We start from the raw sequence: 27,062 nt of genomic DNA, 5'->3' as shown, positions 1-27,062 counted from the left end.
CAACTATATTTCATCAGAAACGCCAAAGAGTAGATATACAATTTTTTAGAAATTAACGAAGGTACGAATCTAAAGGGAATTTAGATTGTAATATAAGTTGAGTAGTTTCGCTCCTTCCCAAACTAAATCTATTTGTATTTCCGTTGGCATGTAATACGACTTTATTGATGCCAATTAATTTATAGCAGTTTTCAATGTTGTCCTGATTGTGTTCCCTGGAATGTACAACGAGGGGCTTGTCATCTCCATGAACAATACTATAACGGTGACCTGTCATTCTAATACGAAGAGGGTTAGAGATTTGGCCAATATATTGTTTATAAAAAAAATTACAATCTAGCTTCCTGTAATTGGATAGGTTTTATTAGTTATGTTACTGCTAAAATTTTGAGCAGAGGACATGATTTGGCATGTACCACAATGTGGTTTTTGACAAGGTCTACACCCGTTAAATGTATCCCTTTTTAGGATTGGTTTGGACTAACATATTTCTAAGATTTGTTGGTCTTCTGAAGATGACCCTTGGTGGTTTTGAAAATATATCTTTAGTTTCCGATGGTGATTGTAGAATATGAAAACAATTTTGATTATAGGGTTTAATTCGGTCCAGGGTATACTTTGGTAATAAATTTAGGTTCGTTTAGAGGAAAAGGTCCGTTATGATTTAAATGTCTTGGTCTATTAATTTAATGTTTTACAAGTTGGTCAAGATAATTCCACTTTTTGAATGTTTTAGTCAATTTGTTAATATAATTTGTAAAATCAGACTTTTTACTGCATACATCTTTTGCTCAAATGGCTAAGCTTGATAGAATACTCTTTTTTACGTGTTTAGGGTGATAGCTAATATAGTTTAGGTATTGTATAGTGTTGGTATCTTTACCATGCATTTTGAATTGAGGGTTTTAGAAAACGTTCTTCTAAAAACACATCAACATTTAGGAAGGTATTGTTTATGCGGGAATAATTCCAAGTGAAATTTATTGTAAAAAGGTTTATAAAGGAATTTTAAAGTCTTTGAGATCTTCACCATGGTGCCACATAAAGAAAATAATATCATCAATGTAACGATACCAGATCAGAGGAAGTCTATTTTGGGAGTTTAAGAAATTTTGTTCAAATAAGCCAATACAAAAATGATCATAACGTGTTGCCATTTGATTTGGTTTCACGGCTGTAACTTTTTTACTGAATATAAATTATTTTTTAATTTAAAAAAGTTCATTGTCAAGATAAACTCTATCATTTTTAAAAGGAAAGGGATACAGAGCTTTCAATGTACAGATCTGGTATCAAGAACATGTTTAGTTGTGTTTATTTCTTCATCATGTGGGATGTTGGTATACAATGATGTGACATCTACTTTGACCAGGATTAAATAGTTTGGTAAAGGTTGGGTAATTTGAGAGAGTTTAACAATAAAATCATTAGTATTTTAATATAAGATGGAAGTAGTTTCACGAAAGTGTGCAGTTGGTCGTCAATGTAACCTGATATTCTTTTAGTGGGGCGCCCATAACTACCAACAATTAGGCGTCCTGTTGGTGGTTTGACATTTTTATGAATTTTCAGAATTGCAGTAAATTTTGGAGGTCTGGGGAATATTGGTGTTAGTATGCTTATTGTTCTCTGTAAGAAATCTTCGTCTTATCCTCGTTGTTACAAAAATGTTTTTGACGAACAACGTCTTAAATTAGGTTGCGGCTCGGAGTCACTCATGAAAAAGTGTAACGCCCGGTAACGTTACGATGCCCGTCCAGTGGGTCCGCCGCACGGGATCCGCACGGGATAAAGCAGATAACTGTGGGTCCGCCGCACGGGATAAAGCAGATAACTATGTTTATTCGTGAAAATGTGGAGTGCTTAGATTCGTCATTTACAACAACTACAACAATAAAGGTAAATAATTGTACACTGATATTTCATTATCGTAAACTATGATTGATTGATTAATTGTTAGATTGACACAAAAGTTGAGAAACTGAGTTTATAGGTTATGTCATACTATTGACAAATGTTGATAGTGTTAAGTAAATTATTAGTTTAAATCACTCTGCAATCAATCGTAATTCAGTCGATTGAGAAGAAACAGCGCGTATTGCTAGTCAAACATTTAAAATAACAAATTATAACCTCTAACCTGTCATAACAGTGCGACCAAACAAACGAACTAAACCGACCAATCACCACGCGCGGAGTTAGAATTTAACTGTGTTTAGCAAGAATTTCAAATTCCAATTTTAGTAAATGTTTTATTCAACTTTACCATTTACAATAACAAATTTTAATTAATTTCAAATTATGTACAATGTTTTAGTAAACAAAATATATTTCTATAGTTAAAATTTGTGCAATTCTTATTTTCATTCAATTCCTTGTTCCTATTGTGCAATTTAATAATATTCATATCAATAAATATTCTACCGAGAAAAAGACGTTGTCACGTAAAATCTTCGCCCGTAAAACCGACTTTACAGGCAACCATAATGTTTTTTATGGTTTTGTTAAATTCTTTGAATGGATCTGCCTGTAATATTTGGTAAGTTTCATTATCACCCAGTTATCTCTCTACTTCATTACAATTATCATTTATGTTTTGAATTACAAACTTGTAACCCTTATATGCCGGTAGTATAATAATATTTTTTTATTTTTTTACCTATTTAATAGCTTTTATTTAATTTTTTGTTAAATTATTCTTAACTTATTTCTTATAATTCTTAACGAATTTTGGAAAGATAAACTTGATAAATTTGAGAGGGTGACATTGATAAATTGTTTAACGGGATGATCAGGTGATAAAGGTGGAGCCTCCCAATCACTTTGTTCCTTGAATTATTCCAAGGACATAGGTACATTTAAAAGTTTAGATTCATGAGTTGAAAAATAATGTTTTATTTAAACATTATAAATATATATATTGGAACATTATCTTTAAATATAGCAAGAATGGCCGTCAAAATACTTGAAAACGTATACTTTGAAATTAATTTAAGGTTTGACGAATGATAAGTCCCTTCTTCTTCTTCAATTTGAATTGAATTGCATTAAAATTATTTCCATTTCGTAGTTTACATGTTAAAACAAATGCAAACCTTAGGATATTATTGAATACAATAACAAGTATTTGTAGCCAGATAAATACTAATAGATTAATAGTAATTTGAGCTTCGTACATAACTTAAATATAATTACGAGTATGTTAAAATCAAAATAAATGAGTCCAGTTCCCATATATGGCAAACACAAATATTCTCTATGGCGTTTGAATAGTAACAATTTAAACATTATAGTTTAACATAAGGTGAAGTAGTTTCACGAAAAGCTGTGGTAATAATATTCAGATAGTAATACTTGAAATTTAAACGTTTACGAATATTTTATTTACATACTGTTACAACAAACATTAAATAAATACTTTTGGGTAAATTATTATATGACTATACAAAAGGTTAATAATCTTGATACAAAACAGCATCAATGATTAAACTATGTCGGTTGTTTTCATTAAAACCTGTCAGGAAGGTCCAGTATGTGACATATTTGAAATCTAGTCGTAGTCAGGCTATTATATAATAAATTCATTCTTATTTTATCTAGTGATTTCTTGTCTTACTGAACTTTTAAATCGTCATGCAAAATGTATTTGAAATGGACCAGGAATCATCCACAATCTGTTCTAAAACTATATTGACTGAAACCTTTGAATTAACTGGAATGATGTAGGAGTTGCTGACAGTACCCCATATTTGTATGCCGTAAGTCCATGTAGGTTTTAGAATGTGTTTGTACAAGAGTAATTTGTTTTTCACGATTAGCTGAGATTTTTTGCCAAGATGCCAATTTAACTTACTACGTTAAATATTTAGTTGTTATCTTTTGGTCCATATCTTATGACGCCAATTCAGTATTCTATCAAGGTGCAGTTATATATTTAACACTTTGAGCTTCTGGAATTAAAACATTCGTGCTTTAACGAGAATGTAAAGAACGTTTTATACATTTTCAGAAGCAGATGCAATGAAAGTATAGCATTGTAATCTGTAAACGAAGCCATCATTGTCTCGATCGAAGTTGGCATATACGTTGTAAATAAAGAGTAAATAATCGGCTAAGAACGCTTCATTGAGGAACGCCTGACTCAATCGGTGCCAAATCCATGATAATTCTATCAAATTTTATTTAGAAATATTTGTCACTTAAATATGATTTCAGAATGGCATACGGTGGAGTGCGGTAACAGCGTTTCAATTTAAATATGGGTCCAGGATACCACATGTTATCAAAAGCTTACGAACTAAACCTCTTATCTTTAAGAATTTGCCTGATTGTGTAACAAATTCTATGGATTTGCTCTAAAGTAAAATGCTGCCCTCGGAAACCAAAATTGTAATCAGAAATTAAATCACCGGTATTGACTAATGTATTCAGTCTTTTAAGGTAAGCTTCTCGAATAACTTTAAAGGATTGGCAACAAATTTATTAGTCTATACGATGACACAATATTAGCATCTTCCAATGGTTTATGTACAAATAATATTTGTGCCACTCTCCATAATTCCGGAAAATATTCTAGACGTAAAATTGCATTGAATATTAAGGTAATAAAAACACCACCTTTTCTGGTGAGTTCTCTTAGTACATGTCATGTAATCAAGTCATACCTATGAGCTTCTTAAGCTGAATTATCCCATCTTCAACTTCAGTTGGCATAAAAGATAGAATAGATAATGTCATCTGATAAGGGGAGTCTAAAATATTTTACTGTCATAATTTTTAGGGTCTAACTGTGGGTATGGTTTAAACATATTGGAAAGTTATGTAAAAATGTATACGCCTTTTCATTACTACTTTTTACTCATGAGCCATCTCCATTTTGTAATGGTGACATGTGAGTTATTGGTCTTTTTAAATACTAAGTGACTTAACACAGAGAAGTCAGTAGTATTAGGAGAAGCATGATATTTAGCGTATTGGTTAAACCAATTAAGTCTGAATAAGATTTCTTGAGGCTCGGTTAGGTCTTGTTTTAAATTCATGACGTCTTGTGCTCTGCTAAAAGCGCATAAGAATACGTAACTTTCTGCTACTATAAACCGACATATGTCATCTTATTTAAAACGGATAAAGTGTATTATTACCCGGATGTTTGTGAGATATATCATGTGTTGTATTCAAGCGGAGTTCTAAATAATTTTAAATGCTGACCAAGGAATTTCAAGGGAGTGTTGAGTTTAACATTAAAATTAATTTCTTCCTTAAAGCTGATTAAGTCTGTATATCTATATCTATACAGGTGTGCAAGCTTCCTAATAACAAGATACTACTGTTAACTATACAATCAGACAGATGGTCTTGAGAAATCCAGGTGATAGTCAATCATAAGTCCGAGGAAATTAGTGCAATTGCTTGAATCTTTTCCGTCCTCGTAAGTAATCAGAAAACATATCCATCAGAATTCTTCATTCAAACGTCAATGAACACAGTTTTATTGAGTTTAATAACAAATTATTGTCCGCTAACCATTCCTACAGGGATCCAGTCTATAGGAACAAATCATTATCAAGATCATTACGAGAATGATTACTAACATTTAATGAAGTGTCGTCAGCAAAAAACATAAATCAACACAATACACACTTCTAAAAACATCATCCTTGGGGAAATCCAGAGCTTACAATAGTTTCCTGTATTTCCTGACGATAAATGCAGCTCCTATCATCTAAATAAGAAGTTTGAACTATTTGTGTTCTACCTATAAGAAAAGTGGAAGTTTAATAAGAGACTGCCCCTAATTAAAAAATGGTCAAGCTTGTTAAAGAGCAGCCTATGGCTAACCATATCAAGGGCCTTACTTACATCTAAAAATACACCGAAAACATGTTTGTGGAAATCATCCAGAACTTTTGTAACAATCAAAATGAAACGAAACATAGCATCCTCGTTTGAAATGCCTTGGCGGAAACCAAACTGTTTGACATAAAGAGCATAATTTATAGTTAATTGGGGGGTGAAGTTGTTCGCGTCCGTAGCTTGCTACACGTGCTCCCTGGGTAACGCTAAACGAACAGCAATTTTTGGTAGCTGGACCGTCACTCTTGTGATCTCCCAGTTATGGCAGCTATCGAAGACCAAACAAACGGTCCTTCTCAGGGCCAAACAAATACTGATTTTTTAAATATTGGCTCTCTTTTAAATATATGTTATTTTAACGCCGAGGGTCTGAGCAGATCTAAATGTGAGTGCCTAAGCAAAATTATGATAAAGAACAACGTCGATGTCCTAGCACTCCAGGAGACTCACATTGAGAATTCTAACACCTGTGCAAGAGGCAATATCCCTGGATATACACTTGTAGAAGCCATTGGCCACAGAAAATACGGAGTGGCAACTTATGTTAGGCAGGGCATCGATGATGTGTCCCCGATTTACAAGAGCTGTGATGACGATATTTTTGTACTGGTGGTGAAAGTGTCAGAAACAACTATAGTAAATGTCTACAAACCACCTAATAGACAATGGTCTGACACAGTATTCCTATTCACAGTCTTCCCATATTTGGACACCCCGTCCTTTACATTGGGGACTTTAACAGTCATCACAGCTCGTGGGGATACTCATCGGATGACGACAATGGTACGAGTTTAACTAGTTGGGCTGAAAATAACAACTTAATATTAATACATGATGCCAAAGACGCCCACACTTTTTATTCAGCCCGCTGGCGTCGTGGTTATACTCCAGACCTATGTTTTTGCTCTTGTGCCCGCTCTCTTAAGCCTTTAGCAGTTGGGAGGAAAGTTCTTGGTGCCTTTCCTCATTCTCAGCATAGGCCTGTGCTTATTTCAGTCGGAATCAAGATTCCTCTTGTAAGATCCTTCCCTCGGCCTCGCTGGAATTTTAACAAAGCTGATTGGAAAGCCTTTACATCTAGACTTGATGATGGCATCAGGTTCATCCCTCCCACGATAAGAAACTATGACCGGTTCACAAAGCTAGTCCTGGCTACTGCTAAACTGTGCATTCCACGAGGATTTCGAAAGAGCTATGTGCCAGGTTGGAGTCAAGAGTGTGAGGACCTTTACAGTGAGTTCAATGACACCGGGAACACAGAAACAGCTGATCGGCTGCTACAATCTCTTGACAAAGCAAGAAGAGAAAAGTGGGTACACACAATGGAAAATCTTAACTTCACCCATAGTAGCCGTAAAGCTTGGTCCCTCTTGAGAAAGCTCTCCACCGGCAAGCCTTCGACGAACAGTTCTTTGTCACATCCGAAACCCTGTGCAATAGCAAAGCGTATTGTTGCTTTGTCCAAGTCAGTTCGCCACCCATCTGACAAGCTGGTTAACTACAAGTTAAACGAATTTAAAAGCAGTCGGCAAGCTCCGTTGGAAATATCGAGAGCATTTGAACTTGATGAAATTGAAGTGGCCATCTCCGCTCTGTCAGTTGGGAAGGCAGCCGGTATCGATAATGTCTTCCCAGAATTCCTAAAGTACTCAGGAATCAAAGTTAAATACTGGCTTCTTACAGTGTTCAACGAAATACTGGCTACAGGTAACCTGCCTGCAGCATTTAAAAGATCTAAAATAATCGCAGTTTTGAAGCCCAACAAAGACCCAGAGCGTATTGAGAGCTATAGGCCCATAGCCCTGTTGAGTGTGTGTTATAAGCTGCTGGAGAGGTTGATCTATAATAGAATATTTCCCATTCTCAATGCCAGCATTCCTATAGATCAAGCTGGCTTTAGACCTGGTCGTAACTGCTGTGACCAGGTGCTTGCGCTAACAACTTTTATTGAGAATGGTTTTGAAAGGAGAGCAAAAACCTCTACAGCCTTTATAGACCTTACTGCAGCTTACGACACTGTCTGGAGAAAAGGCCTTTTAGTAAAGCTCTATAATCTAATTCCTTGCCCTTTCCTTCTGCGGCTTCTTAATTCAATGATTAGCGACAGGCTTATAAAAGTATGCCTTGGCCGTGAGGAAAGTTCTTTCAGGCAACTTAAAAACGGCCTTCCACAGGGCTCAGTACTTGCTCCTTTGTTGTTCAACGTGTACTCTGCCGACATCCCAACAACGTTATCCAGAAAGTTTATTTATGCGGATGATATTGCCTTAGCCTACCAACATAATGACATAAAGAAAACAGAACAGGCACTCACTGATGATCTTTCAGTCCTCGCAGATTATTTTAGAGCCTGGAAGCTAAATCCAAATCCTAATAAAACTGAAGTATCATGTTTCCACCTAAATAACAGACTGGCGAACTACAAGTTAAATATAACTCTTGATGGTGTCAAATTGAAACATAATGAACATCCGCAGTATCTGGGAGTTACCTTAGACCGATCTCTCACTTTTAAAAGTCACCTTCAAAAGACAGCAGCAAAGCTGAAAACAAGGGCTAATATAGTACAGCATCTTGCTGGATCAACTTGGGGAGCCAACGCTAAAGTACTGCGTACCACTTCTTTGTCCCTTGTGTACTCCGCTGCTGAATATTGTGCTCCTGTGTGGCTTAATAGTGCACATGTGCGAGAGGTCGATGTCGTTCTTAATAGGGCCATGAGGACAATTACTGGAACTCTCATGGCAACACCAACACCTTGGCTCCCAGTGCTGAGCAATATAGCACCACCTGAGATTAGACGCAAAGAGGCTCTTCTGAGAGAGTTCAATAAGATCGTGTCCAATCCCGAATTGCCCGTTACGCGCGACCTTCCTCAGCAAGATAGCCGGCTCAAATCACGCAAGCCATCACTACGAACAGCATCCCAGTTGATAGAGGAGAACTTTACGCCTAATGCTAACTGGGCGTCATCCTGGGAATCATTCGATGGACGGAACAAGTTCTTGATATCCGATCCTACGAAAGCAGCGGGTGGCTTGGAAATTCCTCGAAAGGAATGGGTTTTATTGAATCGTTTTCGAACTGGGGTTGGGAGAAGCAATCACTGGAAATTCAAGTGGGGTATTACTGACGACCAGACGTGTGATTGTGGCGCAAACTCTCAGACAATTGAGCACATTGTAAACGACTGCCCTTTGCGATTGTTTTCTGGTGGTCTGGCTGGTCTGAGTGGTTTAGAGGATGGGTCTCTAAACTGGCTCAGTAATTTGGATTTAGCTTTGTGACGGGAGATTTTAATATTATTTTTAATTTATGACTCAAGAACTTTGTTCTTACGTACTTTTTAATAATTGTAATTTTTAATTTATTTATTTATGGATAGCTGCCTTTGTCCCCCATACGATATATATATATATATATATATATATATATATATATTTATAGTTAAAAATGAATAAAGGCAATCGAGGAATAGCTTTTTCAAATGTTTTAAAGTGTTAACGTTATTGAAATAGGACGGTAATTATTTTTTTGAGAGTACTGTCTTTTTTATGAATAGGTTTTGCAAAAACCGATTTAAGAGATTTGGAAAAATGTATCAGTCTCAATGAAAGACTAGATCTTTTTGTAAACAACAATATATTAGAAAAATTTACATTATTATTTTGTGTCTTATATAATGATGGTATAAAAAATATATGTGAGGAATGGCTTCACATGAATGTTTCAATAAAATCTAAATGAACGGATCAGATATAGCTTACATAATTATGTAGATTAAGAGTACGCTATGCAACAACCGATAAAACATAATTAGTTTTAAAAAGTTACTTTACTTTACTGTGCTTAGTTTGTACACACCAAGAGGTAGAAGAAAGAGTAGATAATTTAATTTTTCTATGCCTTTATTATGACTATTTTAACAATATTTTCTTAAAATAACAAAATAAATTTAAAAGAAATATTATGAGTGACTCTTAAATCAAATAACTCTACATTTCACACAATGGGACATTTATATTGAAAATAATGGCTTTTTTACGAATGATAAAGATATACATAAAACGGTGTAGAAATGACGCAAGAAAGTACCGATTATAAAACATGTATGTTGTCATTAAAGGGCTTAGTCAATCCGTGTTCTTGTACTTATTCTGGGCCAGGAACGTCTGACAGGTCCCTGACAAAAATACATTTTCTTTCCTAACTTCTTGCTTTTACATGCCATCCATCCTTTGAATCTTTTATCTTTAACTAACATTACACTGACAGAACATCTTTTTGATAAATTCTATATATTATATTCATATTATATATATACGTGTAAGCAATGACAGTCATTTCCATTAATTTTGTATGTTGTATTGAATGTTACATAATTCTTATCATATCCAACAATATTTAAATAGGAAACAATCACATGGTAGTGGTTCTTAATGCTTCTTAGAGCTATCAAAGCCCTCGTCTTACAAGAAACCAAAAAATGTACCGGGATTGGTGTAATGTGTATGTCTATGCCTTTGCCTTATGGTAATGGCTATAGATCACGTCACATTCGTATTCTTTGGTGACTGGTGACTGTTGGTGTTGTCTGTTAGGTTTTGGAATTTGTTGATTAAGTTTAATTGGCATACAATTATTAGGGTAAAATAATCAGATAGATACGTCATGGATAGTTCAATTATAGCTTATGTTTATTTTATTTCTTTGAGACGAATCCAATAATTTCATTCCTTTTTGTATTAACCTCAATAAAAGGTAAGCATTTGATCAACTGTAAATTAGTTTAAACCTTCAAAGTTTTATATCATATAACTTAGGCCTTTTTAACAGTAGTGGGATCTGAAAATACTCTGTAGTGGTATAGTGTTTAAGGATAACTAATTGTCATGACGATTTAGAAGTTTTTTGACTCTAAGTGACAGTTAAAGTAAGTGTTAATCCTTTTGATCTCAGCCACTCTTTATAATAATTAAATACAATCCAATTGATCTACTCGAATGTATTTGCTAAAAGCTCTAGCAATAGCCTATTTTTTTCAATTTTGCATACTTTTTAAAAAATATTATTTTTATTTATATTTTTTAATCATTTTTTGGTATTAGACAAACACCATTAGACTATATGTAGCCGATTTAACTGAAAAAAAAGCAACACAATTTTAATATGGCTGCAGTACAATAAACGGCCACCAACACAATCAGATGATGATTATCGAATGATTCGAATCATCAATATTCATGACCATCCAAAGGCTGAAAGCAAAATGTCGGATCAAATAACGTAATAGATATTCCAAAGAACAATATGGTTTCGCAGGATTCAATCTTAGAAATTAATGTATAAATATTAATATAATATTTTAAGTCTAATGGCACAAGTTGTAAATCATCTTGAAATGGTGGGTACTTAAATCCACTGTAATCTGATAAAGTAGGAATTTTTGATTAGTTGAAAACAAGTTTGTGGCATATCTTGATTAAAGTTAGAATATATCAATATTTGTAAGTAGTGTTCTGATGAATTGTATATTGTTAGTTGAATCTTATTTTTTTTATCTTTCAAGTAATATTTTAACCATAGTCTGTCACAAGGATGACCAAAATTGTTGTCAATGAACTTTTTATCAAACTTTGAATGTGCACTTATATGTGTATTATACATAGTATACCGCTGCAGAGAGTGAGAATATTAAGACTGTTCATTATTAGCATGCGATTGAATTTGTGAAGCAGTGTTTGGTGTTCTGTACCAGATTGAGAAATGTAATATTCTTGTACTGTAAACTGTTATCCTGAGAAATTTCCTAATTCATATTGAAAATGTCTTGTTAAATGAATTCTAAATTATCTATATTTTGTGTATTAGAATGTGAGTCTGAAGTAGAATAAAAAAATATTTTAAAGTAATATGTGATTTTCTATTATGGACAACAGTATTTATAGTATTATATATAGTATAGTAGTATTATAGTAATTGTTTAGATTTTTAAATCTTGATTGGACATTGATAGATGATTTTTTTATTATTATCTCCATTGTTTAAATGATCAGCTCTTTTATTGTCTTTATATCTTTGTGATGTTGTCTTGAAAGTTTTTTTGAATGTGCCATAGATGAACACTTAATTTTATCCTGGTTTACGGTTTTTTACCTTTCTAAATATATCATTTTACGTAATTTAGCCAATACTTTTTGCCTTATTTGAGGAATATCAACATTGTTCAAACAATCTGCTCTCTCAACACTGTAAATTCCTTATTGAAACACCCTGTAAATGCACAAAATCTTATAACAACAAGCTATAGGAGCTGTCATGGACTTTCTGAACAACACATGACCCTAAAAAAAGTGTTTGTTCAGGTCTTAAACTTATGGATGATTAAAATTTTGTTTCCATATTCATACAACCATACATAACTTTTCATTTGTTTGCTGACTCACTGTCTAATAAGTGTCTTTCTTATGTTAGACAAAACATGTTGCTTGTTTGACTTAAGCACCAACAACTATTTTGATTGTGTTATTTAAGGTTTACTCTTACAGATGGGTAAGGTACCAAAAGGTCACAAAGTAAAGGATATTCCAATCAAGAAATCACCCCATAAGAAACATGGGATCGGAAAATGTGTTCCAAAAGTATCCTTCAAAAGACTACTAATGCTGCAAAGAAGACTTAATTCTCTTCTCAATGGTAAGTTTGTGGTTTACTTCAAATTTGTTGTAACAATCCTTGTAATGGCTGTGTACAGCAGCTCCTACGTGGTGTTGGTAACAGTCAGTCTGCTGTCTCCTATTATTTGTATTAAAGCCTCCCCGCGGAAACTCATAGCCTCATGTGGATGGATGAGCTCTCTATTCTCTCTGATGGATCAACTTCATAAGGCTTACAAATTTTGGATTTTCTATTTTATTTTAAATGTTATAATTGGGACTTAATCGTTATCTCAGGGTCAGGAAATATCCATGTTGAGACAGTGACCTCTCTCACATAAAATGATAAATCCAAAATAACCTTTCATTTATAACATAATTTGATAAAACAACCATCACAGAATAACTTAAGATATATATGTAAAGTTTGTTAAATTAAATATAAACGGAAATGTACGTTTGTAATATTTTGCCACAGCACAGTGTTAAATAATTTATAATTAAAGATAGCTGAAAACAATTGTTCACTTTTTAGGTCAATAAAATGAGGGGCACATTCAATTATTCAGCACACAATTTAATCTTAGAAGTGGTAGTCAGGGTTCCCTGTTTGGCAGGCTGACTTTTGCCTTCGTGTAGAGGTTCACAACATTTTTTTATAATTTGCACATAATATGCTGACATCCTGGAGTGCTATATATTTTTGCAATCTATATTCCATAGCTTATGAATCTCCATTTTACCTTCTGCTTAGTGCAGCTTCTGAAATCTGGGGAGGCTGTTACAGACTTGACTCCTGGATCTGGAGAATCTGTTACTCTAAAACTATAACCCCTACATAAGAACACTCAATTGACCATAGTTGTCCCAGAATAAAGAAAATAATAACTCGTGTGGAATTTTTCAACGTTACTGACTTTTCTTTATGCAACTGGTTAACTGCCCTAAATCTTGACTTTTACAATGATTGTACTTTTTTCTTTTACTATTTGTAGGCAAATAAAAAATGGTTAGTTATGCTTATAAACAAAAACAAAAGTTAAATGTCTTGTCTTTTTATTGGTATATGATACGTTAACATTATCAGGTGGAACGTTAAAGTAAAATAGTACAGGGTCATCATAAATCCAATAGTTGCTACTTATAGAGTTAAAAATTATTCACAGATATAATATTATAATCAATTTCTAAAATATAAAAATAATGTAATATGAATAATATTGCTGTTACATAATAACCAAACTTATTATGTATGTATGTTTAGTTATTTTTTGGTTTTTGCCGATTTATATGATGGCTCCATATATGAAGGTTGGTCTATAGCATCAATTTGTATCATAGACCAAACGTCCCACATATGAGCCAGACATCTCAAGAGACTTAAAAATACAAAAATATCAAACCAAAATAGATCAGGGATTTGTCTAGGGATTATATGTAATAAGAGAACACTGTCCCAAATATGAGCTGGCAGTCTGTTTCAGCAGATCCATTCATGCTCAGTTACTTTCATTCAAGAGTAGTTTTCTATGAGAAACAATACAGTTTTACTGTGTGTATTAAATTATATTACAGTACCAGTGTGTCCATTGAAATATTTCGTACACAATTAAATAAGTGTATCAAATACTAATATTCATAAAAAACTGTCTCTAATATATATTGTTTTCAGGTAGTTCAGATTATCAGATTTTATAAAAAGTCATTAAGGTGAACTAGTTTTGCTTCTTGTTTGAATTGGGCCTATTTTTTGTGCCACAAGTAAGCATGCAAAGGCCAAAGTGTTTGTTATTAGAGTCCTTGCAAACAGACTAAGCCGTCTGCTTCCATTTCTTATGTGTTTCTCGGCAGACCTGCCATCTCAGTTGCTTTTCCAGCTTTATAGGAGTATGTGAAAGGCAAATTCAATTCAATTCTTTATTCACACATTTGATTTGTACAATTCTACAAAAAATATACAAATATTGTGTTTTGTCAAGTAATATAATGGAGTAATGTATAATCAATGAAAGACAAGCAACAACGAGATACCTTAACTTTCTAATTAAAAATTGAAAGGAGGTCAAAAATTACACTCGAGGAACTCCTTAAGAGAATAAAACAGAACTCTTTAGGAGGTTTCTCAGCGATCTCTTAAACCCAGAAAGGGAGGTTTCTGCTCTTATTTGTTCCGGTAACCTATTGAACAGCCGAATACCAAAGTAAAACGGACTCTTATCAAACGTGGCTGTTCTGTGCTGTGGAAAACATAGTTTAGTTTTATTTCTTGTATTGAAATCATGGAAGTCTGTTGTCTTAGGAATTTCATCAAGATTTTTATAAGTAAGAATGAGAACTTCGTATATATAATATAATGAATGCGCTGTAAAGATATTGAAATTTTAAAAATATTCTTTGCAAGAGTCGGATTTGCGGAGGTTAAAAATTATTCTCAGAACAGACTTCTGGGATCTTAAAAGCCTGTCTAAAGAAGATGGATTACCCCAAACCGCTATACCATAGCGCAGAAGACTTTCACAATATCCTCGGTAAACGTCTATGAGAACATCTACGCTACAAGAGGGCTTCAGAATTCGTATTGCAAAGGTTGCAGAGCTCAAGCGCTTCAAAAGTTCAGCTGTATGAGGTTCCCACTTTACATTTTTGTCCATAATCAATTCCAGAAACTTCGAGGATTCACAAAAGGTGATATCAGCAAAATGGTCTATCGCCTTGGTCCTGTCAGCCGAATGCCCACAGATCTGAAAATATATTGCACTGGTCTTCGTTTTATTCATAAGTAATCCATTTGCCTGAAACCAATCTGAAAGCTGAGAAATCGCTAAGTCCATAGTATTCTTTGCAGCTACAGAGTCTCTACCGGTGAGGAGTAGGGTTACGTCATCTGCAAACATTGTGATTTTAGTGTTCTGAACTGTGCAGTCTAAATCATTAATATAAAGTAAAAACAATAACGGCGATAAGACGCAACCCTGAGGCACGCCGATACTGACCCCACTCCAAGACGATGAATGCTTATCATGAGCACTGTCCAGAGATACACTCTATTGTCTTCCAGACAGGAAAGACCTGAACCAGCTCAGTGCTACACCTCTGACGCAATAATGATATAATTTATTCAGCAGAACCTCATGACACACACAGTCGAATGCCCTAGACAAATCGCAGAAAACGCTGATAGCCCTCTGCGATCCATCCAGGGCCCGTAGAACATCATTTGTGAATCGATACAGGGCTGATAGTGTACTCTTTCCTTTTTGGAAGCCATGTTGATTTATTGAAATTACGTTATTGGTCACTAGATGAGCTGTCAACCGGGATAAGAAAACCTTTTCATACACTTTTGAATAAACTGAGACCAAAGATATGGGTCGATAATTATTAATGTCCTCCTGCGAACCTTTCTTATGTAGCGGTTTTATTATTGCGTACTTTAGTTTGTCTGGAAAAATCCCATATTCCATGGACTGATTAATTAACAGGGTTAGAGGAGCATCAAGTTCCAAGACACAGAATCTCAGGATTTTGGGAGGTAAACCATCCCAACCAAAAGACAATTTATTTTTCAATGATATAATTACTTTTGATACCTCGTCCTCAGTTACCAGAGACAAAAACATAGACGAAACTACAGGAGGTCGAAAGTGACAAATCTTTCTGTATGACTCATCCACGTTGGCTTTGGGAGCTAGAGCCGAAGGTTCAGTTAAAAAGAAGCTGTTGAAATGCTCCGCCAGGAAATTTTTGTCTGTTACGTGTTTTTCTGTGACCTTTAGGGAGGTTATATATTTTTTCTCTGGATTTCTGCCCGTTTCTTTACGCACGATACTCCATATAGTATTGATTTTGTTGTTCGATTCTTGTATATCTTTATCGTAGCAAGTCTTTTTAGCTAGTTTTATTAACTTCTGTAGAGTTTTGTTGTATATATTATAATAAGCTCTAAGGTTCGAATTTCTTGAGTTTTTTAATAGTAAACTCAGCTCCCTCTTCCTGTTTAAAGACTTTCTGTTTTCAAGATAACTTTTGGAAAAGATTCTTCAAACAAAAGAATTATTGTGTCCAAAAAGTTTTGAAAATTTGTATTGACATCTGAATCAGGAAAAAATATTTCATGCCAAACTATTTTGGAAAGGCTTTGTTTGAATTGAATTGCATTATTCCTACTAAAACGCCTAGCTAGAACAGGCAAATAAAGTGACAGTACCGTGGGAAAGTTCTATCTGAATGTAGTGTTCGATTATAGTGTCTGTGAACTTCAGATATGTTTTCTTCGTAGTTAATCTTGTAGATAAATAAACACTGTTCCACAATGAGACGTCTAGCAGATGAAAAAAGGTTTATATGCCACCAAAGCGATTTTTAGGAGTTGTATGATATTATCTGATTTTATTCGATCAATGCCACTCATTCCTTTGTTGTACCGAACAACCATGTTCAAAGGTTTTTCTCTCACTTCTTCCCTTCTAGAAAAAATCTCTATCTCAGGGGCATTTAAGGTTGAAATGGTCAACAGATTTTGTTTATCTCGCCATTTAATGGCACCTTTTTGACAGCTTATGAACTGTCTCATCTTCAACTTTTCTTGAATCACAACTGGTCGGAGGGGGTTTGCCATCACTACTTGATTGTAGATTTCAGAGGTGCAGATTAACAGTTGTATTGCATAATCAGTGAGCAGCCTCAAAACCTAACTAGCTACATCAATAATCTTGACTTACCCAGAGAACAAACAACCCACATTTGTGCCAGACGTCTCAAGAGACTTATATAGAAATATCAAACCAAAATAGACCAGGGATTTGCCTAGGGAATACATGTAATAAGAGAATTCTGTCCCAAATATGAGCTGGCAGTCGGTTTCAGCAGATCTATTCGGCACATTTGTGGGATGGGTGGTCTATATACATGATTTTTTAACATTGCAGTAGTGAACGTGTTGAATATGTGGACTAATAAATATGATGGACTAGTTGTGTACCTGAAGTATAACATCCTGTAAATATTTATATACTTCTAACATGTAAACCAGTTTTGAGGTTTGAGAATAAGAAACTTTTAAATTAATTTATAAAATAAATTAAGAAAAATGTTTTAAAGAACTGTATGAGTTTGTTGTAATTACTACTATTTACACTAATACACTCAAAATTCAGTGTCAAAATTTAACCATGTTATATGAGTTATTGTAATACTTAGCTATCAACTTACAGTCATTTTAATTCTCATAATTATTTTGAATGCTGTAGAAATACAGAGGTGTATCCAAAATTTCTAGGAAGGCACACAAAGTATATCAACATTGAATAGGGATTTGTAGTTTTCCTGCAGAAAATAAAGTCCAGGTGCAACTTGACTAACAATATTTCATACTAGTCGTATTTTACATTTTTTTTAAGAAATGAGTGTTATATAAACTTCTTATTAACTTGTTATCTTAAGGATCATAATATAAATGATTTATAGATATTGATTTTCATGTAGATACATTTTGTCGTTAATAGGTATAAAGGATCAAGAACCATGTTAAATTACATTAGAACAATGCTTTATTTCCCTGCAACTCTTAAAATTCTAATAAATGAGTTTGCAAAATAATACAAACATAAATAGATTTGTTGTTTGAAATAACATTGTCTATATAATTTATTTAAGAATTAGTCTAACTTTCTTTTAGTTAGAAAATAATACATTTTACCAGCTTCTTCTTATTGGAAACTAAATGCTTAATATATGATCAAACACTCCAATAAATGACAAATTTTTAGAAAACAATGTTGATTAATTCTTTTAACTTATTTTTTACGTAAAAAATAAATAACAGATAAAATCTTAGTTCTTATCAAAGAATCTTAGTCTTGCTACCAGGATTATGACTATCATCCAGTTTTCCCGTTAACACTGCATTAAAACATTGCTAATATATTGCTGAAATATTCAACTTCATTGTGATGAGACTTGTACTCTCAGGACACATGTTAAGCTGTAACTGGTTAAACCATCAATGTCTCCTCATCTACAATTTTAGCAGCAGTTTTTAAAACAATTTCTTTAATAAGACAATAAATATTTTTTTGTTAATATTGATTAATAACTAAAATATGTTGGTCTTCAAAGGGGGAACCGTGCATTGGAAAGAATTATGTTTGTGTAAGTTAAATATAGCCTTATTTCATTTTTTAGTCGTAAATAGTATGTAGACAAGTTGTTAAGGTAATTTATGAAATCTAATAAATCTATGTTAATTTTATACATTGCTTACAGAACAGCATTTATGGGAAGAAAAAAACAAGGAACTTCTTGATAATTTGAAGACGGAAAAAATGTTAACTGCATCTTTGAGGAAAGAATCGTTTCACTGGCAACGACTGTACCATGAATCTACAGTTAAAGTTAATATGTATAAGGTAATTTGATTTTACTTTGATATTTTCAGTGTCACTTAAATTGTATTGTGCTATATTCCAAAACACGGTATTACAAATGATGTTCCTCTTTTATAATAAAATACGTAATAAAAACAAAACACAACAGTAATTATTAAAACTGAACTATAGAATATAGTCACAATAGGTCTGCAATCAGTGACCAAGCACCTAGAACTAACCAGAGGCCAATAGTAAATGACAATCCGTCATGGCAGAAACAAGATGGGGGCAAAAAAGAGAGGGAACAGGAGTGGGTCTTTTTTTTATTTATTATTTTTCGTATTATTGGTTCATTCTAGACGATCTTCTTAAAACCATCCCATGACTTCTCATTGGTTTATTACGTATCTTTAATCTGTTTGATACTTCAGGTTTCTTTTTAGATCATTTTTCAGAAATGGCATCCAAAGAGGCGTAATTTTGACTGATGGTTGACTGATCAGTTGGTCTGTCAATTTTATTGTATGAAGTCTCGTAATTATTAATTTCTCTTTAAAGAAGTGAAGATAGCAATGAATTATGTTGGCTTCATCCCAATTCATATGATGGTCTTCAAACCAACGATGATGTGCAATTTTTTACTTCTCTGTTAGCTTCTTTCTTATTTTTTGTTGTGTTATTTTACCCTTACGTTTAATAGTCTACTTATTCCGTATTGCAACTACATTTTATACTGGAAACACAGTTTTTGGAATATTGTACACCATTTTATGGTTTTGTTTTTACGAGACTTTGTCTAAGAGTATTGTATGTTTTAATTATGGTTCTAATGTTGAACCTTCTACCTACTCTTCTAATTTTCTGTGATAATTCCAGCACTTAAGGGATTAACATAAACACAAATTTATCTCTATTTTGATGTACACACTCACGAATGATTCTTCTGGTTAATGAATTACTTACACTTTTATTACCGATTGTGGGTATCCATTGTGTGTAAGATCTGATTGAACTTTCTTAAAACCTCTTTTAATTCATCTTTATCTGAGCACAAGCTCTTTGCTCTATATGATCATAGGCCTCTCCTTTGACAGATTTTTTATGGTTTGATTGATGGTTTGAATATTTTTCTGTGTGTCTTTCCTTTTGGAAAACCTTAGTCTTAAAGACATCCCTTAACTGATAAAATGTTGCATCCTTGCCTGATAAACATAGCAATGAACATTTAAGTCGTTTATCATAAATTTTATGAAATACGGATAGAGCATGTTAAGACAGCACTTTATTAGTGACATCAAATTTCACATTGGCGTTAACTAGTGATTGGAAGACAAGACATCTTAGACAGTGGATTTCTTTAAAGTTGGAATAGAAAAACCTGTCACGCTAGAAGTGCTTCAATTTTAATGGAGATTACATTAAAAAAGTATATACTGCAATAAAAATTTTCTTCCTACACTTTGTTAATTTTTTTTTAACTGGCTCTCTTGCAGCCTCAACGTCCTGGCATGGTGTAGATTTTTCTAGTCGTCCCTCCAAAAAGCTCCTTGTACCTCTGAGTTTTATATTTAGGTCTGTTAACCCCTCCTAATTGAGTTCCAAACACTAGACTTTGTACATTGGTAGCATATATAAATGGCAGAATAGGCATATCAGATGGGAACGGACTGAGTTCTTCATGACTATGAGAGCTAGATTGGAGTCTTTGAGTTTATTAATGAGGTAGATGTTTAAATTCTTGTACTTATGAAATAGCCCAATATTTGATTTACATGTCTGAGCCAAGAAGAAATTTGCTCAACCATACAATTATGGTCAAAAACCAGTTCACTTCTATATCGGTGACAAAGCTTTGTTTCATCGAGTAAACTTGAGTAATGCTGCTTACTACATTTCAGGCACACTACAATCTCTCTGGTCACGTCCTCTAATTATTGATAATTTAACGTCTTCAATTACTATAACCTTGAGGTGTCCTAAGCCAGGGAAACTCAGATCGAACCATGTTTCCCATTTAAAGAAGTATTAGTTCAATGGAGAAAAAACTCTGTAAATAATCAAGAGTGTTTTTTTCTTTAAAAAAGAAGAGGATGATCCTCTTTTTAGCCTTACTCTGCACGTCCTCATGGGCCACTGGCCTGTACATGGTTTTATGAAACAGGACAAGGGAGAGAGTCAGTGCAGTACAAGGTCCACAGTAATGATAGAAAGTGTCAGACAAGATATGAACGTACGCTAACTGCACCTCAGACCCAAAGTCTTGCAAAGACATTGCAAACTGGTTGTCAGTCTACCCGTTTAGATGTACAAACTATATAAAAGAGTTACATTTTGTAAAGCTCAGAGGATTAATACTAAAATATACAGCTAATGAGATGTCTAGGTATAATATACACCCTAGGTTTCAAAGGTGATGTAGTAGTAAAAGTGCGGAACTACAGTCACATCACATCAATTATAAAGATATAGAGTAGATTTTGAATTCAACCAATTTTTTTACTTCAAATTAGCTTTGCATCTAGACTTTTCCTGTCCTTCTGCTTATGTAAATTGTTGTGTTTCAGGTTAAACAAGCTGATATGACACAAGGCATGTCGGCGTGTTTGAGAGAAATAGACTCTATATACCCTCACATGGTAGCCTTCTCTGAGTCTGTTACCAGCAATAAAATAAGAATATCTAATATGTTGAATTCACTACCATCTTCAGGTAAACAAACATTCAAGTTAAACATAAGGTATAAATATTTATATAAAGCACTGTTCTTGTTGGTTTGATTCTCCAAATCAAAATTCTGTCTGTTGTATGTGAAAATTTGATTTTTATGTCTTTTTAAATTGCAGAGTATGAGTATTTGCCAAGGCAAACTACCAAAATTAATGAAGATTCCAACAAAAGTACAGGTATGTTTATGAAAAACTATACTAAACTTTTTTATGATATCACATTTGTTTTTTGTTATAACTGTAGATATGATAAGTGCATTTCTGGTAGTGTTTTCATTAATGCATTTAAGGAGAGCATTAAAACTGTATAATGAGTACTGATACATATGATTGATTTAATTTTGCCTTTTATAATTAATCCATCAGATGTTTTTTTGTTTATGTTTTAAAAATGTGGTTCTGAAAAATACAATTCAATGTTATGGCAGATTACAGTTGTATTTCTTATTTTTATAAGTTTAGTAATTTAACAGTGGCGACGAGGTAAAAAGAAGGAGAAATGAATAAAGAAGAAAAAAGAGTTACAAAAACTAAAAAAAGCTCGATCTATTATTAAGGGCCAATTTTCAAAGGCAAAAGACTTGCTGAAGGTAACCCTACATTAACCGAAACTAAATATAAAAATCAAGGCTGTGACTGAATACTGGGAACGTTACAAGCAGGTTCAGAATGGCATTGATTGTTTGACAGATGAAAAACTATTTAGAACATGAAATAGAATACAGATGTAATGTGGAGGATGAGTATTTAAACCTTACAACAAAATTACAAGAAACAATGGTACACAATCTCAAAGACACAAACATTACATCTACTTCATCTCCAAGTGAAGCTGTTTGTACGGTTTCAAACTACACTTCAGGGAATATAAATTTCAAATCCCTACCACTCTGATGAAACCATTTCAAATTTTGTGTGAGAAGATTAGAAGTGTTTTACAACTAAAGAATCAAAGAGCTGATGATAAAAACTAAAGTTTACACATTGCTACATGCTCTCACTCCCCAAACTGCACCAAACAACTGTACGATATTTGTGCTCCCAACGAACCCGTTAGATAAAGATTACGACGAGTTAGTACAGCTTCTTAAGGATTTTATCGACCCGCAACCAAGCCAGTGGGCCTTGCAGCATAAAATTTATTTCACGGACTCAACAAGAACATGAATCAGTTAGTGAGTTCTCGGTGGCTCTCAAGAAGATGACAATTAACTGTAACTTCAATTGTGGTTGCGGTAAATCAGTTGCAAACTTATTTCTCAAGTTACAGTTTATTCGTGGATTGAAAGACATAGATATTCGGACTAAATTACTCCAAGACCGCGAGAAAGGAAACACACCTATCAGGACATTGTGAACATAGCTTCGGCTATAGAGCTTGCCAAAGCAGAAAGTATGACTGTTAGCCGAACACGTACTGAACACATTGAATTAAATCAGGAACAGCAAAAGACCGGAAAACATAAAGTGAACTTAGAACATTTCTCGGTTCTGGCAAACTATTACAACAAGTTCATCAAAGATTTAGCAAACAATCCTCCACCCACTCAATAATTTACTGAAGAAAAGGCAACCGTTATGTGTGGACTTCAAAATGTGAAGAAAGCTTTCAGAAGGTTAAGTCGGAAATAACCAGTAACATGTACTTGTCCACTACAATCCAGAACTCCATTAGTGCTTGCAACCGATGCGTCTCCAGTGGGCCTTGGAGCCTGTCTTTCACATCGATACAGCGATGGAAGTGAGAGGCCAATTAGTTTTGCCTCACGCACTTTGACCAAATGTGAACAAAAATATAGTCAAAATTGATAAGGAAGCAACAGGTATTTACTGGGGACTCAAGAAATTTTTCCACTTACTGCTTACGGGCGAAAGTTCATTTTAGTGACTGACCATAAACCGTTAGTGTCAATATTCAGTCCCACCAAAACCCTTCCAACAATATCTGCTACAAGACTGTTCAATTATGCACACTTTTTATCAGGTTTTGACTACTCAATTGAATATAGAAGAACCTCTGACCATGCCAACGTTGACTTTTTGTCTCGCTTTCCTACTGAACATAGCACTACAAACTTTGTGGACGATTGCAGCCTTTTTCAAACTTAATCAACTTGATTCATTGCAGATTGACAGTATGCTTATATCCAGAACAACTGCTCAAGATAAATTATTTACAACCAGTACTACATGCCCTTGAAACAGGAGAGACGGTCGAACCTTTTGGTTTCCACGACAACGAACTAACACTACAAAATGGTTGCATATTCAAGGGCTACAGGATAATGATTCCAGAAGCTTTACAACACTCAGTGTTAAATGAACTACATGTTGGACATCTAGGCATGGAGAAGATGAAAATCCTTGCTAGAAGTTTTTGCACGTGGAAAAAGTATTGACAGAGATATTGAGCAAATGGTACGTACATGTAAAACAATGTCGACTAAAAACAAAATCAAACCTGCGAATCATCCATGGCTGACCCCTCAAGGACCATGGGAGAGATTACACATAGATTTTGCTGGGCCGATTACAAGGTCAGTGGTATTTCATTGTTGTGGACGCCTTTACCAAGTGGGTTGAAGTAATCCCTACTAAAAACACGTCAGCAGAATGGTGTATGAAGGAGCTAAGAAAAATGTTTTCTACATTCGGCCTTCCTTTGGTCTTAGTTTTCAGACAATGGAAGCCAATTTACATCTACAATATTTCGCCAGTTCTTATCTGCTAATGGTGTTGTACACAAAAACTACAGCTCCCTACCATCCTTCGTCTAATGGACAAGCTGAGCGTTATGTCCAAACAGAAAAAAATCACTGAGGGCAATGGAAGATGAGGGGGGGAAAGTTTGAGCTAAAACTATATAGGCTTTTGATGCAACTTTGACAATCTCCAAACACAACTGGCTCAAACTCATACAACTTAATGTTTGGGAAGAAGTTGTTCGAACTCACTTGAGCCTATTACTACCAGATAGCAAAAATGCACAAGAAAGTTACACGAAATCGTACGCAGACAATTTCAGGTGGGAGACAGAGTACAGGCTCGAGAATTACACCAACTCAAGATACAAGTGGAGTTTTTGGAACAATTATGGAAAAAAGAAAGTTCGCTACTGTACAAAGTTAAAATGGACGATGGAAGTGTTTGGAGGAGGCATGTTGACCAGCTATTGAAATGTGAAGTTTAGGGGGGGAGAGAATTGATACATATGATTGATTTAATTTTGCCTTTTATAATTAATCCATCAGATGTTTTTTTGTTTATGTTTTTAAAAATGTGGTTCTGAAAATACAATTCAATGTTATGGCAGATTACAGTTTATTTCTTATTTTTATAAGTTTAGTAATTTAACAAGTACATTGGGAGCCGGAGGCTGCACAATCTGAGGTGTAAAGGTCTGATATAGGCATACTGCAAGTAAAAAAAATCATCTCTGTGACCGAAACACTTTTTTATCGATACTATCTGATCTTCTTTGGTATCAGTACTGGATCCTATAACTTTTATCTCTCGGTATTTATTTAATCAGTAGCTTAGTGCACCTTATGTACATCTTTTATCAGTACTGGACTCTACCTCTTACCTCATACTCATACAGGTCTTCGGGCCATGCTGACAGGAAAAATAAGGCCATAAAAGGGAACTGTCAAAAAAGTATGTACATCATATGTCGTCTATTTTTAAAGTAGCCTGAAACAGTAAGGAAATCATATAATGTTTAATTTTGTATTTTCATGAAAACATTGTTAATAATGCTTACTGATAAGAGTATGCCCATTCTTCCAGTAACAGGATGAGGGAACAGCAAATTTACAAAACTATTTAATGACCTGTGTTTGTTTTCCATAAGCAGTTTAGACAATAAATGTCCATATTCAATAATTGTAGAAAATTCTGATTTATGTGAATAACGATTATATGAATCAACTAGCTGTTTCCCGCGGCTTCGCACGCGTCTCTTAAGCTTTGCCCGTATATTTCTTTGCCTTCAAATAGTGTTTGGATATTTTAATATACGTAACTACTGTGTTGTAATTGCAGTTTATAATGTGCAGGCGCTTTGATAACTTTTATATCTTGCAGTACAGCCTGGTGGTTAGTTACATCAATGGGCATTGCGTATAAACCTTCTACATAGAAAAATACAAATTTTCATAGTGATCGGTCCAATAGTTTCTGAGTCTATAAAGGACAAACACACAAACATTCATTTTTATATATTATGATTGCAGAAACAGTTTAAACAAAATTTGTCGTTTCTCTTAAGCTTACTCTATGCTTTTAAAACTATAAGTGTAAAGAAATTTATATATAAATATATTTTTTGTCGCATTATATATGTTTACAAAGAACAGCTGATTAAAAAATTTGAAAAGACTCTTTCACTTAATAACATATGTTTGCTGCAATGCATTTCTTACGGGTATTTCTGTAACCAGTGGGGCGGAATCCTGAATCGGGAAAGGGATAAAAAGTATCCTATAACCTTCTACAGATCAAGACAAACAAATTTTTAAAAAAATTAGGCGAATCCGTCCAGCCGTTTGTGAGTGATGCTGTTACACACGAACAGTTTCATTTTTATATATATAGATTTATGAATAGAATTCTATGAGATTTACAATTTAACCCATATACGTTTACTATAATACCTCAAAATTCCATTCTTTCATTTCATTTTAACATCATCCTCTGTTCTTACTTTGGAACATTACAAAAACTGCTTCCGAAGAGTTCACACAATGATAAATTCCAAATGTTCTGTAACAATCTTGATATAAACTACATAAATCAGAAGAGAACACCATCTCTGCATTCTAGGTTAGCTAACACTGCTCTAGAAACAATGGTTATCCTCCAAAATAGAAAGTTAAAATTTTCCCATAATCTGTAAAGTAATCCACAATCTCATTTCACTGAGCTTCAGTCGGAGGTCCAAAGTTACACTTAACCTCCAATCAGAGATCATCTGATAACAATTAATGAATTCTTAATCTTCTCTAGCATTTTTGGGGTGAGTAACAAATATTGTATTAAAACACAATCTATTACAAACACCAAGGTTATTTGTGAAATTCAATAGAAAGCCCCATCTCTACATAACTACGTAAGCTATTCTACGTTTTGCTTTAATATGGTATTATTTTTTCAACAAAAGTGAGCCTATCTAAAACCCAAACTGAAATAGTGAAATGTTCCCTTCAATTACTTAACCCAAGAACTTACAACTAAATTACCTGTATTGGCAGGCCTCTATTTTTCTAGCTTTTGCAAGGGTATGTTGTAAAAAAAATAAGAAATACTAAAAGTTATTTGATTTATGCATTGTTTTATATAATTTTTTCGTAAAAATCTGTATTTTTTACTATGCATACTTTTATAAAATATTAAAATTATTGAACCCCAGACCAAAATATTGATGGTGGAAAAAACGTACCAAAATCATTTGACCTAAG

General features: G+C 33.9%; 1 protein-coding gene across 2 annotated transcripts in view; it reads left to right on the top strand.

Moving 5' to 3' along the window:
- The first annotated feature begins 10,389 nt into the window (after positions 1-10,389).
- LOC124360496 overlaps positions 10,390-27,062 on the top strand; it is a 47,675-nt gene continuing 31,002 nt past the window's right edge. Inside the window, exons 1-5 of one of the 2 annotated variants that reach the window (XM_046814175.1) lie at positions 10,390-10,614; positions 12,388-12,549; positions 18,774-18,916; positions 21,442-21,586; positions 21,721-21,780. In XM_046814175.1, coding sequence (XP_046670131.1) covers positions 12,402-12,549; positions 18,774-18,916; positions 21,442-21,586; positions 21,721-21,780 — 496 coding nt within the window. In that variant the 5' untranslated portion in view covers positions 10,390-10,614; positions 12,388-12,401. The remainder of the gene's footprint in view (positions 10,615-12,387; positions 12,550-18,773; positions 18,917-21,441; positions 21,587-21,720; positions 21,781-27,062) is intronic. The other variant, XM_046814174.1, reaches the window with a different exon arrangement.

The sequence above is a fragment of the Homalodisca vitripennis genome, chromosome 4, assembly GCF_021130785.1.
Source record: "Homalodisca vitripennis isolate AUS2020 chromosome 4, UT_GWSS_2.1, whole genome shotgun sequence".
Taxonomy (NCBI): Eukaryota; Metazoa; Arthropoda; class Insecta; order Hemiptera; family Cicadellidae; genus Homalodisca; species Homalodisca vitripennis.
Note: the sequence above shows the minus strand (reverse complement) of the source record. Positions and strands in the feature narration are given on the sequence as shown.